The 18,715-nt window shown below is 42.9% G+C and overlaps 1 protein-coding gene across 1 annotated transcript in view; it reads right to left on the bottom strand.

Annotated features, from left to right (window-relative positions):
* The window catches only part of dscamb (Down syndrome cell adhesion molecule b), a 230,029-nt gene that overhangs the window by 93,675 nt on the left and 117,639 nt on the right, over window positions 1–18,715 (bottom strand). Inside the window, exon 4 of the mRNA XM_079824407.1 lies at window positions 6,888–7,034. Within this exon, the coding sequence (XP_079680533.1) occupies window positions 6,888–7,034 (147 nt within the window). The remainder of the gene's footprint in view (window positions 1–6,887; window positions 7,035–18,715) is intronic.

The following is an 18,715-nucleotide window of genomic DNA, read 5'->3' as shown; positions in this document are numbered from 1 at the left end:
TTGAAAAATCTATATTTTTGACAGCATTACATTACTCTTAGTTTATTATTTCAGATGCCTTTTTAACCTCTTAAACTCCGCAGACCCTGATCTTTACATTTTTCATGTCTGTGGAGGAGCTCTGACCTCATGTGGTACCAGTTGAAAGCTTAGAATGTCTGCTTTCTGGAGATATGCATAACTCTTGCATTTGTTTTACACAAAGTAACTTATTTACACTAAATTACTTTGTACCATTTCAGCCTGGATTTGGCCTACCCAAATATAAAAGCTTCTCATACCCACATACAGTGGTCTAAATTCAAAATGTTGGTGTAATTTTACAAGAAACACTTTGAAGTTACATAAAACACTGCTAAAAGTGATAAACATGTAAGTATATGTTGTCTGAGCTGTAATAACTAACCCCCCTACCCCCGCAAAAAAAAAAAATTGGTTATAAAAATTTTTTTGACAGTTTTGGCTGTTTCCACTAGATTCCAGAAAATACTAAAGAATTTTGTCTGTATCATGTATGCAAGATTTATTCAAATGCATCTGAATGGAGGAACATTACCTTTTTTATGTAATGCCTCCCCCCCACCCCCCATACCCATATACAGTGGTATAAATGCAATATCCCAGTGTCATTTTACAGAAAACTGTGAAATTACATAAAACACTGCTGAAAGTGATACATCTTATAGTATATGTTGTGTGTGATATAATAAATATATAAAATATAAAAAAACAGACAAACAAAAAATCTAGTGGAAACAGCCAAAACTGTCTGCAGTGTGCTAGAGCACACTGAGTTCCCTTTCGAAAGGGAACTCTCGCTGCGTCTAGCTGACGCTATGGGGAACGCCCTCGGCGTGACTGGTGTCTGAAGCTACTATCGAATCACGGCAAAGTCTTTGACCGACGTCAGCCCATGACGTCATCAACGAGCGACCCGGAAGTATAAAAGGGCGCCGTGCCAACACATACACATCTTTTTCGTCTTCAGGGACTGTTTGTTTGAAGCGGTATCTGCAGATCTGGTAAAGTATTACTAAACTAAGGAAAAGGATGAAACGCACAGAGAAGAGGCAGAGCTTTAGGAAGTGTGTCGACCCGTGTCAGAGGTTTCTGACACCGGGAGACACACATTCTCTGTGCGTTTATTGCCTGGGCGAAGAGCATGCACAGGCAGTTCTCGAGGGAGCTGCCTGTGCAAACTGTGAGCAATTCCCAGTTAGAACGCTCCGTTCTCGTCTGGCCCTCTTCTCGAGGGAAGAGGGCGCAACATCTGGGGCTGCTGATGTGAGTTCCGCTCGCGCTGAGGCGGAGCGGCGGCGCACTTCATGGGGTTCCCAGATGGAGCTCGCTGATCGTCTGGAGAGAGGTGTGGTACTCTCGGACGATCAAACGGCTGACGAGAGCGACCTGCAGGTCGATGTGGAGAACGATGGTTCTCCGCCGAGACCTGCAGCGGGTGCTCTTTGGGACGGGCAGGAGATGGCTGAGGAGGATGATGAGAGCGACCAGGACCTGCCTGGACCCTCTCAGCCACCCTGTCCCGCGTATGCCGAGTTGCTGGATGCTATGGAGCGCGCCACAGACAGGCTGAGGCTGCCCTGGCGGCGCGCTGGGGGAGAGGTCGCTCGTGGACGGCTCGACGATCGATTTCTCCCCGGTCATACACCAGCATCTCAGATGAGCCTTCCATTCCTACCGGACCTCCATACTGAGGTCCAGGCGGCATGGAAGAACCCGTTCTCTGCCCGCATTCACCGACATCAGCGGGCAAGCTTCGCTGATGTCGAGGGAGTGGGTATGTGTCGATGCCTCCCATAGACGAGACGTTTGCGAACTATCTCGTCTCTGGGCAGGTGTCGACACTGAGAGCTCCATCTCTGCCATCCAAACCGCTGAAAACTACCTCGCGGTTGAATGGCAGGGCATACGCAGCAGCAGGTCAGGCTGGTGCGACCCTGCACACGATGGCGGTGTTGCAGGCGTACCAGGCGGACCTGCTGGAGGATCTCGACCAGGGGGCCGGGCTGTCCCCTGAGGCGGTTGCTGAGCTGCGCCGCACCACAGATCTGTCTCTCCGGGCCACCAAGCAGACTGCTGCTGCTATCGGCCGCTCTATGGCGGCTATGGTGGTTACGGAGAGGCATCTGTGGTTGGGCCTGGCTGATATCGGGGAGAAAGAAAAGGGTTTTCTCCTCGATTCACCGGTTTCGCCTACTGAGCTTTTCGGCACCTCCGTGGAGGCGGTGGTTGGAAAGTTCAGGGAGGCGAAGGCGTGCTCAGCGGCATTTAAAACATGCATACCGCTGAGATCCGCGCCCCCACCCAGGCAGGCGGGACCTGGTCCTTCACGGTCTGAGGACCGTAGGCAGGACCAGAGGGCTAGCGTCTCCTCTCGTGCCCCCCCTCCTTGGAGGAGCAGGGCACAGAGGAGATGGGATTCCCGCGGGGGGGAAAAAGGATTTAAGGGAGGGGATCCAGGACAAACGTTCCCAACGAAGGCGTTGGTAATGGGTCACTTCCCTTGAGGGCGGTTACATCATAGCCCTCTCCTTTTTCCTTTCTAATGTCTTTTTATGACTTTTTACCCAGGCACTTCTTACATCAGGCCTGAGACGGGCCTATGATGAGTAGTACTATGTTCTGATGGCCCGCCCGGAAAGTGAAAACGCCCCTTTCAGGCATTCATGGGCGGTAGAACATGGTGGTGAGAACTGCACAATGAGTCTTCGCTCAGCATGCCGCAGGTGAGAGTGGTCTTTTTTGTGTGTTATACTAAAAATATGTATTTCTTACAGACCCCAGGTTCCTGTATAGAGTTGGGTATTCATCAGAGAGAACTGTCTTTCCCCTGCTTAGTTAGGCTTCAACACAGCACCATTATCTGGGCTATGTTTGTGAGCGTGTGTTGGCTTTCCCTGGTTGGTCAAGATGGCGCCAGATAGGCCACCGCTTATGGTTATCAGAAGATGGGCCTCCTCTCATTTTGAGAGTAGTGTTTAGGCCGCCGCTCTTTTCTTTGAAATGTTTGCGGATTACTAGGCGGTAGCACACTTTTCTGTTAGAATTAGTGTTTGTCTACCGCCTAGGGTTATTATGTGTCTTCGGTCCCCTAAGCCACTGCAGGTTGGATTAGTTTGTCTCTGTTACGACTGAGCGCTACGGCGTCAGTTGGTATGTGGGTAAAGGAGTCGCGTTGCTGAGGCACCGTCACCTTTTTTGTTGTACTTAGATCGGAGGCCTCCTCTCATTGAGAGTCGTTGGTTTTAATAGCAGTCAGTTTGTTTGTCTGGCAGTTATTTCTCGTTTTTGCGAAACTCGTACAGCTTGTAGGCTTCTTCAAGCCTCCCTGGAACGGGTCCCCATTGTAATGGGTAGCTATCATGTGTTAGGCCTCAGCAGGCCTCCATGAAAACGAGCCGTTGGGTCTAATATTACTACAACCCACATTTTTCAAATATGGCTGTCCCAGTTAGCAGGAAGGATTGCACCGTTCTCAAGAGTAAACGGTGACAGTGGTAGGCCTTATCAGGCCTCTAGTAAGGCAGGTGACAATGCTTAAGCATCAAGGTACTACTAGCCTAGCTGGCTATCAGGTTAAATAGGGGTAAATACGCTCTCCTGAAGGTCGGCTGTCAATTGTAGGCCTCAGTAGGCCTCTTGAACAAGGCGCATTATCAGTTGGAAGGCCTCAAACAGGCCTCACTGGAGGTATGTACCGATGTGCGCATCAGGACAGCTAGCCTGGAGGCTATCAGGTTGTAGGCCTCATCAGGCCTCCCCGAAGGTCCGCTGGTAGGTGTAAGGCCTTACTAGGCCTCCTTGAGGGTGAGCTCTCAGGTTGTGATCACTACCAGAAGCAGGTTGTAGGCCTCATCAGGCCTCCCTGAAAGGCCTGCTGTTAACTCTAAGACCTTACTAGGCTTTCCTGAGGGTGAGTTCCCAGATTGTGGTCACTCTCAGAGGCAGGTTGTAGGCCTCATCAGGCCTCCCTGAAAGCCTGCTGTTAATTCTAGGCCTTAATAGGCCTCCCTGACTCGAACAAGGTAGTAGGCCCCATCAGGCCTCCCTAAGGTGTTCCTGGGGTCCAGTCATCTGAAACAGTTAGCACGCATTGCAAACAGGTAGCAGGCCTCTCCAGGCCTCTCTGAAGGCTGCTTATCAGGTAGTAGGCCTTAATAGGCCTCCCTTGAGGGCGAGTTCCTTAATCAGGATGCTCGAAAAGCCTGCATAGCTTGACTGTCGAGTCCCAGATGGTGGTCACTCGAACGAGGTAGTAGGCCCCATCAGGCCTCCCTGAGGTGTTCCTGGGACCCAGTCATTTAGCACGTATTGCAATCAGGTAGTAGGCCTCTCCAGGCCTCCCTAAAGGCTGGTTATCAGGTAGTAGCCCTTAATAGGCCTCCCTTGAGGACGGGTTCCTTAAACAGGATGCCCGACTAGCCTGCGTAGCTTGACTGTCAAGTAGTAGGCCGAGAAAACAAGGGTAACCTCAGCAGGCGGTATTGCTGTCAGGTAGTAGGCCTCACTAAGGCCTCCCTGAGGACGGAGTCCCGAGCCTGGATGCTTGGGTTTCCAGCATGGCTTGCGGTTAGGTAGTAGGCCTCTATAGGCCTCCCTGGAATACCCGCTATCAAGTAGTAGGCCTACAGGGCCTCCTTGAAGTTGAAGTTCCTGAGCTAGGCACTTTGATTACCAGGTCTCTGTGAGAACTTGTGGTAGTTGGGCCTACAGCTGGAGGTTACTCGCCAGGCAGGCTCAGCTGCTCCCCTCAATGAGGGTCGTCTATGAGTGCTCAGCCGCCTGAGCCTGGTCAGACGGTCGTAGGCCTCTCATGAGGCCTCCCTGTTAGATCAGTCATTAAGGCCCTTTCGGCCTCCCTACTGCTTTGAAACACAAGCACCTGGTAGATCCTTGATTGAGCAGGCAGACTCCTCTCGATAGCAAGGGTTGAAAAGCACTTCGCTGAGTATTGCTCTCTTGGATAACCCGTCTCTGAGTTCCGGGCTAAGTAAGACTGCCTGTGTTTCAGTCCCTTAGCTTGGACGCCCTTTGGGCACCATCCAGAGGCTCTGTTTTTGAACAGACAGGGTTGGCCAAACCGAAGTGTCCATAACACTTAGGGCACCAGGTCAGGCTTCCCTGGTGGCACTCGGGAGAACTTTTTCCCGAGTAGTGACTGGCTGGGGTTCCTTCGGGTCCCCTAGCCACATTCCCTTGAAGGGACCCCTTCTTTGGAAGTAGTGGTCCCGGGCCTTCGAGCTGTCTAGATGGAACTCCACGCAGTGCGTTAAGGGTTCCGTTTAGTTGTATAGCTTGGGCTATGACTGTAGGGAGTGCTGTCACTGTCAGCCCAGGACCTGAGGGGGAATCGCTCAGGTTTTTCTATGAATTACTTGAGTTGACAGTTGTCACTGCCAATGGGCAGACACTCCCCTTAGCATGGCGGCGTTGGTATATCGTTCCCCATAGCGTCAGCTAGACGCAGCGAGAGTTCCCTTTCGAAAGGGAACGTCTAAGGTTACGTATGTAACCTCTGTTCCCTGAGAACAGGGAACGAGCGCTGCGTCGCGTTGCCATGCTTCAGGGCCTATCTGCCATACAGTCCCTTCAGACGAGAAGATGTGTATGTGTTGGCACGGCGCCCTTTTATACTTCCGGGTCGCACGTTGATGACGTCATGGGCTGACGTCGGTCAAAGACTTTGCCGTGATTCGATAGTAGCTTCAGACACCAGTCACGCCGAGGGCGTTCCCCATAGCGTCAGCTAGACGCAGCGCTCGTTCCCTGTTCTCAGGGAACAGAGGTTACATACGTAACCTTAGACGTTATACACTTTCAAAAATGAATTTATAAGCAAAAAACTAAAAAGTGCCATTTGGGTAGGAAAATCCCCCACAATGATCCCAGAGTGTAAGAGGTTAAAAGACTACAACTGAAAACTGTATGTATATGGGTCAAAGACGAAACAGGGGTTTTCAAGCATCAAAAAAATAAATGTGTAATACAGCTTTAAATTTAGTTTTTTTCCTGTACATTAGAATGTGTCCTGTTTAATTTTATATTTTCTTAGTAAAAAATAATGACTATCACACATTTTTTACCATGATTTACAGAAGACACCCACTAAAATGTCATTCAGTGTAACAACATTTATGTATCAGAAAATCTTATTAGGCATATTTAAAACAGGAATCATTTGATGGCATATTAAAATACTCTATTTAAGTATCTATTTAAGTAAAAAACCCTAAATAACGACTTACATAGTGATGACGATTTCAAAACAAGGCATCATGAAGCTTCGAAGCCTTATGAATCAGTGAGTCGATTCAGCGGTTTGAATCGCCAAATTTCAGCAGTTTGGCGGTTTGACACGCGATCCAAATCATGATTCGGCTCACTGATTCATAACGCTTCGAAGCTTCATGATGCCTTGTTTTGAAATCGTCATCACTATGTAAGTCGTTATTCAGGGTTTTTTTGAGCACAAAAACTATTCTCGTCGCTTCATAAAGTTCTTGTAGAACCACTGTAGTGAGATGGACTTTGTAACGACGTCTTTAGTGCCTTTTAAGGGTCTTGAGAGTGTAAAGGGCCATTGTGCCAATGGAGGCCTTTCAGAGCCATCAGATTTCAACTAAAATATCTTCATTTCTGTTCTGAAGATGAACGGAGGTCTGACGGGTGTCGAACGACATGAGGGTAAGTAATTAATGACAGAATTTTCATTTTTGGGTGAACTAACCCTTTAATCGTATTGCGGTTTAAATTTTACACAAATGTGTAAATAGATGGCATATGATTTTTTGACCAAATCATGAATCCCTGGAAGCCCATGAATCTACTGATTTATGAGAAGCCGTGTCAGCAACACAAAGGCCTCCTACCTGATAAAAGCAGTCGGGCACTGTTGCTCTGTCTGGTCTCCCCTGTGTACCGATGCCGCGTGGTACAGCGATAAATATTCACCGCGTCCTCTGACTGCACATCCAGAATATACAAGGCCCCCGTGGATGTAATAAGATATCTTGATCCTGGAGGGAAAAAAGAGCAAAAGATTGTGGTTAGACTTGCTATAACCCCAATTAAAGTCATATATGGTGTTTTACTCTATATATTCCATCAAAAACAAATGTATGTAAAACATTCATTGCATTCATAAGATAAGAGAATCGGCACGTGATGTCTCTTTGAAGCCAGCGCTGGCAGACCTGAGGGAGCGCAGTATTGAACTATCGGACGTGACTGTTTTGCAACCGAGCTGATCGCTCAGTCAGTCGCCCAGAGCGTGAAACAGAAAAGCTTTCAACAACTGCAGCCATTCGTACAGTTCACACAGACACGGCCAGAGAAGCGGTGCAATTATGACGGTTAGTTCTTGAAATCTCATTCATTTATTTTCAGGATTATTTTGCTTACAGTCAAATGACTGTGTAAATGGACACAAATTACTGTGATGTTGATGCGTACGAGATGAGAAATGGATCTTGTGGTGCACCGGGGTTGAAAAGAGAGAGAGACAGACAGACAGACAGACAGAAAAGGAGAAATAGAGAGTCTGCAGCTATAGCAAGCATTGACCTAGTTAGAAATGAGAGTCCAGGATTTGATACCCTAGAGGGGGTTATAGCTCCTAGTTTACATGCAGTCGTCTGAGACCTGCTACCAGCAGTGCAAATGGAAAACTGGGAAAATGCATCTGTGCACTGTTGTTTTGAAAAGGTTAAAATTAGAAAGGAAATTTAAGCATGATTCTTAGATTAGCTGAGCTGTGTTGTGGGACTGAGGATCATATGATTTCACAGCTATTTCATGGTGTGTTTTGTGAGTGGGCCCTGTTTCAGTCAGCAGTGATTATATGCCTAACACATATGAGAGCTTGCACGCTTTCATATTCAAGAGAGACATTTTGATCTGGCAGTAACAAAATGTTTAGAAACATAATAACCGCCATAAACATTAGGGGTGGAACGGATTGTGCGATTTCAATGCAAAGTTTAACTATCAACGAGTGAAAGTTTATCATTTGCACGTGTTTTGTATGGCCAATTTCCACATTCAAACAATTTTAAACCATTCTAGCACAAGAGGAGGTGAAAGAGAACTGTCATGATCAGACTTAAATGATCTGTGTGCACAGCCGAACACACAGAGAGGCGTGTTTCAGCCAGCACGCGAAGACCGGATTGATTCCTCTTTCATGTCTCCTTGTAGCCTGACAAGCCAGACCACATCAAGATGTTGGGTCTGGGAACTCACCAATGGCAGGGCTCAATCAGAGGAGCGGGATAAACGGTTGTCTTTCAAATTCCCTCTGCACGCAATAGGATAGCGCTACAACCAACCAGAGCAACGAAGAAGGTGAAGCGGAGCGAGCTGATAGATTAAACTTTCGCTGTATCCGGTCGGAAAAACTCTGAACACATATTACTTTCTTAAAGGGTTAGTTCACCCAAAAATTCTGTCATTAATTACTTGCCCTCATGTTGTTCGACACCCGTAAGACCTTTGTTCATCTTCTGAACACAAATGAAGATATTTTAGTTGAAATCTGATGGCTCTGAAAGGCCTCCATTGGCACAATGGCACGGTTCACTCTCAAGACCCTTAAAAGGTACTAAAGACGTCGTTACAAAGTCCATCTCACTACAGTGGTGCTACAATAACTTTATGGAGTGACAAGAATAGTTTTTGTGCGCAAAAAAACCCTAAATAACGACTTACATAGTGATGACGATTTCAAAACACGGCATCATGAAGCTTCGAAGCGTTATGAATCAGTGAGTCGATTCAGTGGTTTGAATCGCCAAATTTCAGCAGTTCCGAATCATGTTCCGAATCATGATTCGAATCATGATTCATAACGCTTCGAAGCTTCATGAGGCCGTGTTTTGAAATCGTCATCACTATATAAGTCGTTATTTAGGATTTTTTTGCACACAAAAACTATTCTCGTCACTCCATAAAGTTATTGTAGAACCACTGTAGTGAGATGGACTTAGTAACAGTGGCGGCTCCAGAGATTTTCTGTTGCAGGTGCTCTGGGGATGCTCAACACTTAAGAGAAGGTGCTTTGAATTTTGCGGCGTCATTATGGCATTATGGAGTCGCATTGGACCACCCTGGTATAAATTAATGCGTACACGCCCGCATTAACTATATTCGTTTCGCAACTATAGGCATATTTATATATATATATATATATATATATATATATATATATATATATATATATATATATATATATATATATATATATATATATATATATATATATATATATATATATATATATATATATATATATATATATAATTATAATAGGCCTAAGTATTCAACGCAAGGGCTATATACAACATACATAAGCCTGCCAATGTAAACCTCTGAAAATATTATTTCACACAATTATGTCACAGTCGAGCCCTGAATACAACGGAGCAGCAACAGACACACGCTTCGGCCTAAAATGCTCAGATCACGAAATCACACAGCCAGTTACCAACACACTAGTCTGACCTAGGGTTGCCACCTTTAGTGTGGCCAAATAAGGGACACCCATTCATTTATTTCTAAAGAACTCTTTAGAGCCTATTTGGTGCACTTTATAGGGATAGTTCACCCAAAATGAAAATTCTGTCATCATTTACTCGCCCTCATGATGTCCAAACCTGTATAAGTTTCTTTGTTCTGCTGAACACAAAAGAAGATATTTAGAAGAAAGTTTGCAACCAGGCTGCTTTGGGGGCACCATTGACTTCCAAAGTAATCTTCCTGTGTGTTCAACATAACAAAGAAATGTATACATGTTTGGAACAACTTGAGGGTGAGTAAATGATGACAGAATTTTCATTTTTGGGTGAACTGTCCCTTTAAGCAGCCATTCTGAACCAGTAATCACTTTTTTGAATTTCAAAAATGTTTTTTTTTTTTATTAATTTACTTGAATTATGACTATATTATCATGTAATTATTTGTCCCATTTTTATCTAAATATTTTTTAAATGTCATAAACTTTATATGACAGGATTATTTATAATGTATGATTAATATAGCCTAGCTAAATTATAAATTAATAATAACATTTATTAGGCTATAATCTATTAATTACCCTGTCTAAAAAATGAATAATTCTGTCTGCCAAGCTCTGATAATGTATGGAATATTATATTATATATTATCCATTAAAAAAAACTATAGGCCTATACTTTTAGAAGCACGGAGGTGTGTGTCACATAGACCGGCCTGTCACCGCTGCTGCTTTAAGACAGTCAGTCCGAGACACTGAAATGCTTTCTCATTAAGTGTGCAGTTGGCCTGAAGTTCATCATGAGTTACTGGACAGACCCATTGATACCTTTTTGATATTCAGCTCTATATCTGGAGATCTTGCGTTCAAACGGTGGACGCGACGCGAGCTCGACATGTTTTTAAAATAACGCGCAAGTTTACAGGCACACTGGCACAGCGCATGTTCTCGAGACTCCGCCGCTATGGCAACAAAGACGCTAAAACGCAATCACGCACAAATGAGCTCCTGTACTACTTATTGTGTAATTGATTTCTTTATATTTGCTATCAGTGTATTCTCCACACTGCAAAATCTGTATGTTAGTTGAACTATGTGTGGACCTATGTAAAATATGGGACAATTTGCATCCCGTATTGGTTTGATACGGGACGCGTCATTTTGCTTGTAAATACGGGACGGGTGTAGCCTGGATGCCAGCCGAACTTAGCCCCGCCCACAACATTTTTCCTCGGGCAGTTCGGTCTGGACTTGATCCGTAGAGAAGTAATTATGCCCGAACAGAAACTGTTCGGACCAATGAAATTGTCAGGGCGGGCTTTAGACGATGATGGACAGATGATCAACAGTACCGCAATCATCCACGTCACCAAAGGGGCTTGGGTTGAGTTTGTTCTAAACCTAACAGAGAACTTGTTCATGCATTCACCTTTACTGTTTCTCTCAGAAATGATGATCGTGTTGGTAAGTACTCTGTGTATCCTTAAATTCTTTTTTTTACAACACCGGCAAAGATCGTTTACACTTATCTTTTTCTTCTAAAGCTAGGCTACTTATTCCAGCGTGCGTGCAGGCACAGGGTTGCCAAGTTTTTACAAAAAAACCAGCACAATTGCTAACGTTCCTCAAAACTAGCCAAAAACAAGCCCAATAGCTTTCCAGGGGGGGTTCTCCGGGAAAAAAAGGCATTTGGGGGGTAAAATATGTGTTATTTTGGCAGGGCTGGCAGCTAAAAGTCGCATTCCTGGGTCTGTATGTCACATAATTGGGGTCGCTTCAACCCGCGGACATGGCAACACAGTGCAGTTGAGTTCTGTTGACATTTGACAACTAACGTTATGCGTCGCTCCGTTGCTCTGATTGGTTGTAGGTCTATCCAATTGAGGTCTTTCCTGGTTCGGTTGAAACACGCCCCATAATCACAGCCCAACGGAGCAGTATCAGACTCATATTCTGACTAGAATTGAGAATGACGACGTCAGGCTAGGACGGGTGGCAACCCTAGTCTGACTTGCAGCACAAACCGTAACGTTAGCATCCTCAATGGAAACCGCCGCCGCCGATTCTCTGTCTTCAAGTTCATCCCCAGGATTTTCTTGTTCCCGAGGCTCTGTGACGACGAGTGTTGTGTCTGCACCTTCACAGTCTCGTTTCTCGTTTCAGGATGTGACTCAGAACGTGGACGTTTAGGGAGCAAAAAACGATCCATTTTGGTGTAACGTTATTTTACTTTGCTAAAACTCGCTATCAAAAACAAGCTGAAATGAGTTAAGGGCAGAGGTTCGCGGGCGCCCATTGGCCAAAAAAGATCACCTGTTTGGGCCTCATATTATTTTAGACTAAAATATATATTATTTTAATTTATTATTTAATTCCTATTTTAAAAACATGAAAAAGAATATTCAAACATGACTATTAAAATATAAATATAAAAAAATTACAGACATTTCTTGGGGGTGCTGGGCAGGTGCTATGGCTATTATAGGAGGAGCTGCAGCACTGCTTAGTAACGACGTCTTTAGTACCTTTTAAGGGTCTTGAGAGTGAACCGTGCATTGTGCCAATGGAGGCCTTTCAGACCCATCAGATTTCAACTAAAATATCTTCATTTGTGTTCTGAAGATGAACGGAGGTCTGACGGGTGTCGAACGACATGAGGGTAAGTAATTAGGCTAATGACAGAATTTTTTATTTTTGGGTGAACTAACCCTTTAAGAATGACTTCAGCGCCGTTCTTTTTTCAAAGAAAAGCTTAACTCCAAGTCTTCCAGAGTCGCGGCCAAAGCCGATTGGAAAGACCGCTGATCGCCAGCTTCTTTGTTTAAAAGTAGCACGTGGAACCGCCGTAACTCTGCCGTCATTATGTTAAGCCCGCCCACCGACTCCATACACGATCTGATTGGCCTGACCAGAGTTGTTTTTTTCAAGCTCGCAAGCCAATGGAGAGTTGCTAGACGACCCTGTTTACAAAATATATTTGTTGCCGCTAGGCTAGTCTCCTTGTGCTAGAAAGGACACATATAAAATAAATGCTGTCAAAAAACCCATCTCGCCAAGTATACTCATAAATACAATCGGTTTATGTCTGAATGAAAACAGTTGAGAACGAAATCAGCTGTGTGTTAGTATATCTGTGCATTCGCTCTTAAAGTGACAGCAGCCTATAAATACCTGTTAATCAACCAACAAAACATTTACATTTAATTATAACATTTCTGTACTTGAATACAATTGTTAGACCATACTTTATTTGTAACTGTTTTATATTCTATTTATCTATGCTTGTAATTTGTGTATTTATTTTTATTTACTGTTCACTTGTACAGTAGTTTTTTATGTGGTATTGAAGTACTTAAAGGTGCTGTATGTAAGTTTTTCACTTTACTAAAGCATAAAAATACCATAATATGCTTGCAGATATGCAGGAAACATGCTAAATTCACAAAACAATGCTACAGCCAGTTAGTTTACTTTGAAATGTGCATTCCGTGTCAGAATGTCTGTTTTTGTTTTGGTCTGTGCGAAACCAACAATTTACTCAACAGTATTTCGACACCCCCGGATTTCCAAACACAGCAAACAAACTGGGTCAGAGATCGCAGATTCTACCCGACCTAAAAAGCCTCAGCATCCATCTAAAAATCTCTATGAACGAGAGCATATTAAAACGTGGATCATCAACTTACAGTGTGGCTTTCATTTCTCAATTGTGCTAACTCCTGTTGGCAACCCGTGTGAGCGTTGAGTCTGAGGAGGAGGAGGCGGGGGAAACAACTCTCTCCAATGTTTTGAATTTGGACTGCAGTACCCATTTCAACCTCTAGGTGTCAATCCTGCATACCGCACCTTTAAAGTGTGCTTGGAGTAATAAATGGAAAGCAACGATACAACCTAAAGGAATTTATTTAAAGTGAAATTGAAACTACCAGAGTAAAGATAAAGGATCTAGAGGAGCATGGAGTGGCATATCATCATCATTTTTCATTTTATTTCAGAAGCGTAATGCATCGAAAATACCTACATTTTGCATGCAAAATATTAGGTATTTACATTATTACAAAATGAAAATGTATTTTTTCCTATTTGTGATTAATGTCATAACTATTCCTGAAATCCCCTTAATTGAAAAAAAAGAGTTAATACAAAGAGAAAACAAACAATTTTTGGGGGGTTTCAATGTACTTAAAAAATGTAAGGCAAACGGTTAACTTACTTTTTTAAGTTCAACCAACACATGTTTTATTATGCATGTTGTCAAATGTTGTATTGCTTTCATATAGTGCCAATTACAAGGCATTCAGCCAGTGTTTTATTGACCAAATGAATTGACCAAATAACGACATATTTAACTTTAATGTCGTCTGCCGACGCTCCACGTGGGTGACAGAAGGCTGGACAACATGTTCCCAGCTAATCAATGTTAAATCCAGGATCCAGACTGCCTGTTCCTCAGGGGATGAGAGCACTAATCAGGGATGATTAAGGTCAGAGTTCCTGGTTAACCCTGGACCTGGATTTCTCAACCCGTTCACCACACCTTCCTGCCATACTGGGACACATCGAGGAGTGCCAGGAGGACATTTCAGTGCTAAATGGGTACATCTCACGAAACCTATAAAGAGCATGTCAATCTTTTATGGCAAAATCAACAGCAAGATATTTTGCATAAAGAAAATGTTTAAACAAACACAGTTTTATCTACTGATTTGTCTCACGAATCCTTTGTCTTTCATTCTTTTTGCTCTTTGCTCTTTTTCCAGCGCTCCTCTCCAATTCTTAGCATGAATAATTAATTCGCAGCGCAGCCCCAGTAGTGCACCAAGACACAACACTATAACCTTTTCCACTTTACAACCATCTCCAAAATTAGTCGAAAATGACACTGGAAAATACTCAAGATGTTCAGGGTGCATAAATCAAGTTGAAACTTGGGCCCTGCGATGCATCTGTTCCATGACTCCACTGTTTGGGCTGTGTTTACGCTCTTGTGTCACTCAAGCAAACTGACGGCCTCACATATTTCCTCCATAAATTATTTAATTTTGTTTCAAACCATGCAAAAAAATGACCGGCAGTCACAGAAATGATTCATCTATATTTCAAAAGGATAAATACATTGTGCATGATGTGCCGTATGAAATAATCATGCATCTGGAGCGAGGCTGATACTGCATTCTCTGTGCATGATTTACTGTGGATTCTGGGTTAGTCGACATGAAAATAAATGTGCTTTTTTTAAATTCAGGATGAATTTAATTGAATCCCTTAATATTTCTTCTGCAATATATCAGAATAATCACAATATATGACTATTAATTGAATACTGACATCATGGCGGTTCTGTGCAAGACATCACCAGAAGAACTTGTGCTCCCACAATGCCTCAGCAGGGTGCTTGAGTTTAGAAAGCAGTGTACGTCTCCTTCAAAGACTGAAAATATGAATTCAGAGGCTCGTCGCCTCTGGACTGACAACAGGAGATTTCTGCTGCATGCTGGGAAAGTGGGGAGAAAGCGGGAGCACTGAAATTCATTTCAAATCTAGTGGACTATGGCACACTTCGGTGGGTTAGTTCTTCAAAAGCGCACGCGGGATGAATTTCAGACAAATCAAAGTGCCTAATGAGCCACTAAAAGCACTAGCTTTAAACGCACAAGCAATAATTGGTTGTAATTTATTCTAAAGAACTCAGATATCCCAGAATCCTGTTCACAGTATAGACAATGGCAGGTACACTACCTTATTTATAGAGATTTGATAAAAAAAAAAAGAAGCTGTGTTCAGTAGCAGAGCTCTCATGATAGTTTCATTGATATTATTAGCGGAAGTGTGCACACTGAAGAGGAGAGCAAGAGCAATCATGACCCAATTACAGCGCTTGCTCAACTGGAGCAATTAACACATTTATATCAAATGAGCTCAATTAGTGAACCGGGTCCTCTCGAATGCGTTAAGAGACAAGAGGATATTCTGCTGTGCTAAGCGTTGGCATTTAGCGCAACATAGCATTTGCTAAAAGAAAACATCTCTGCTATACACCACAAATAACCAGTGCTGACTCAAGATTCTTACCTTCATGCAAAATTCATACATTTTTTGACAATATCAGACTTTTTTTTTTTTTATTAAATCAACTGAGGCCAACTCAAGCTGCATTTCTTTTAAAATAAGTATCACAGTGTGATTTCCATTTTTGTCATTGCTCCGACTTTAAAAAAGCACAGCATGTAGGTTGACATAACTCATTTGTACTGTGGTGTTTTTTTTATGCTGTAATGATCATATTTGCGACATGAGCACATATGAAAAAAACAAAATTGCCTAATTGGTAATAAATTGTAATTGTGGATGAGACATGTACTGTGGACGCTGCTCTTTCGTAGAACAAAATTATGAATTAATATTACAGGGACAAAACTTAAAAATTCTGTCTTCAATTACTTACTCTCATGTTGTTGCAAACCAATAAGACTTTCATACATTTTTTAAACACAAATGTAGACATTTTTAATGAAACCAGAGAGATTTCTGTCCCTCCACTGGAAGTCGATTCCAAAAAAACAAAAAAAACAAAAACTGTCAAGCTTCAAAAATTTCATAAAGACGTAAATAAAGCAAAATGATTTAATCAGTTTAATCCGAGTCTTAATCTGAAAAGACATTGCTTGAGATGATGAACAGATTTCATTTAGTTTGAGTTCGTTCAAGGTGAATAAATATTAATGTATGGTTGCATTGGGTAAGTGTACACACACACACACACACACACACACACACACACACACACACACACACACACACACACACACACACACACACACACACACACACACACACACACACACATATATATATAATACTCAGGAACACAGGATTAGCTTTACTCATCATAGCATAGACAAGGCCAAACAAGCTCAAACAGGGAGAACTAAATACAAGAGACAATGAGGTGCACAGCTGAATGGAATGATAAACTAAACTAGGTCACTATGATAACAAACTCAGGCAGGGAAAAGGTGCAAACCAAAACCAAGTCCAACTGAACGTAACTTAAGGTGACCAGAAGTCCCCGTTTTCTGGGGACAGTCCTGGTTTTTAGTATTCTGTCCCTGACTGGAGCTGCCCCAGAAATGTCCCCGTTTTACAGCTTGCTCAAAGCATCCTGCATTGCAAAAAATGGCGCTGCGAGCTACGCTGACTCTACTTTATGAAGAACATACCCTGGATGAGAGCTGAGTCAAATATCGAAAGAAACACTGTTATCAATTTGAAGGTAGTAACATACTAACTCATCCGAACATTCAGCTTCTCTAAATCCCTCCTTTCTGCAAAGCCTTCTCTGCTCTTATTGGCCAGACGGCCCAGTTTGTTGTGATTGGCCTACCGTTTACAGTGTGTGTTGGAAATGAAACGGCCATTACCATAAATGAACTTCACCTCCAGAGACTTCCTCATTCCTCAGCGAGGAATATTACAGTATACACTGTAAAGACAGTAATGATGATGCCGATTTTACCAAATCAATCTGAGCGCGAGTCCGATTATGAGAACTAGTTATTCAACCCGAACGTCCATCGCAAGGGCAACTTGAGCAGGACGTTTCTCAGTGATGCGCTACTCATTTTGGAGGTACATTATGAGATGTTGCAACTGTAATTCCTCAGTCGGCATTAACAAGTGTATGTCCATCAACAAACCCATGTGTATATTTCGAATTTATTGTGGTGCACATGCGGGAACTGTATCAGTAACAACACATACATTAGCCGAGCACTAACATTAAAGTTTGTAAAACAAATCTTGCTCCTCTAGATCCTTTATCTTTACTCAAAGTAGTAAGAACAACAGACAATCAGCATTAATATACTCAGTTTTAGGTAATAGTGGCCCACAGCTGATGAGCAGAAGTATTTCAGTTAGACAGTAATAATGTGAGTTAGCCGGAAACTTACACAATATAAAATGCAAAACTACGTATTTTGAACAGCGGGTAGAACATAAATACATGAATCATGAATCATACTTACAGGTTGTAATTCTAAGGAGCAAGTTGGTCCAAATAAAGTGGGTACTGTCCCATCTTTAATGGATAAGCGTTTTGTAAATCCCATTTAGACCTCACAGAGATCTGAGAAGCAATCATCAAAAGATTATACTGCTGTGGTAATTTTAACCATGACTCTTCACATCCTCATCCTTTGAAAGAATTTGCTTTTGCAGAGCAGAAAACAGCGTCTTCTCGACATGTACACAACACAAACCAGCTGTTTGAGGGCGGGTCAAAGTAGATTTTGTTTGCGGGCAACCAATGCAGTCCATTATGCAAATGTGTTACCGCGTTACGTATGCAGGCGACAGAAGTGAGACTAGAATTCCTGACGACTCGTTTAGGCGGTTCAGAGTTGATTATTTCTTTTGCGAGACAATAACTTTATTTATCTTGCACTTTGGGCTTTACAACTTTGCAGACCATTACATTCACAGACTGCTATATTACACACTGCAGGAAAGGGAATATTCGAAAAACCATAATAGGGTATAATTAATTTGTGGTCGGTCTAGATGATTGTGTTTTCAGCTGGCCCCTTTGAGGACAGTGAAAATATTTTTTGAAAACTTGAGAATAGTCAGCAGGTAGAGTGAATGATGACTAATCAGACCTCCCATAAGAGTTGATATCAGATGCACAGGCCCTGGATTTTAATAGGGTCTGTTCTCAGCGATTACACTCATACAATTCGATCAGTGCCAGATAAGTATCAGCATCTGAGACCAATCTGTGGAGGGGAAATTAACACTGATGTAATAAGTTCCATTTATCATTATTAGAGAGACACACTGACAGCTAACGTCATTGTAACCCCCATAATGCTCACATGCACACATCAAAACGAGCTGCTATAAGAACACGTGTGGCTCTTTGTCATATCCTAACCTAATATGCAGGAACAACTAAGTGTAAACACTGTGGCACTGCAGCACCAGTTACAGGCCTCCCAACCAGCTGCGTTTCCCAAAAGCAAAAATGATATTTGTCTTGCAAAACTTTTTCGTTCCCAGAGAAACGCTGCGTTTATGGAAGCAGCGTTATTGTGGAAATAATGTGACATGGGAGAAAAACTATTTTTACGAGAGAATGTTTTGCGAGTGAACGGAACGTTTTTTGGTGGAACTCAAAAGTTTTACAAG

The sequence above is a fragment of the Gobio gobio genome, assembly GCF_949357685.1.
Source record: "Gobio gobio genome assembly, chromosome: 8".
Taxonomy (NCBI): domain Eukaryota; kingdom Metazoa; phylum Chordata; class Actinopteri; order Cypriniformes; family Gobionidae; genus Gobio; species Gobio gobio.
Note: the sequence above shows the minus strand (reverse complement) of the source record. Positions and strands in the feature narration are given on the sequence as shown.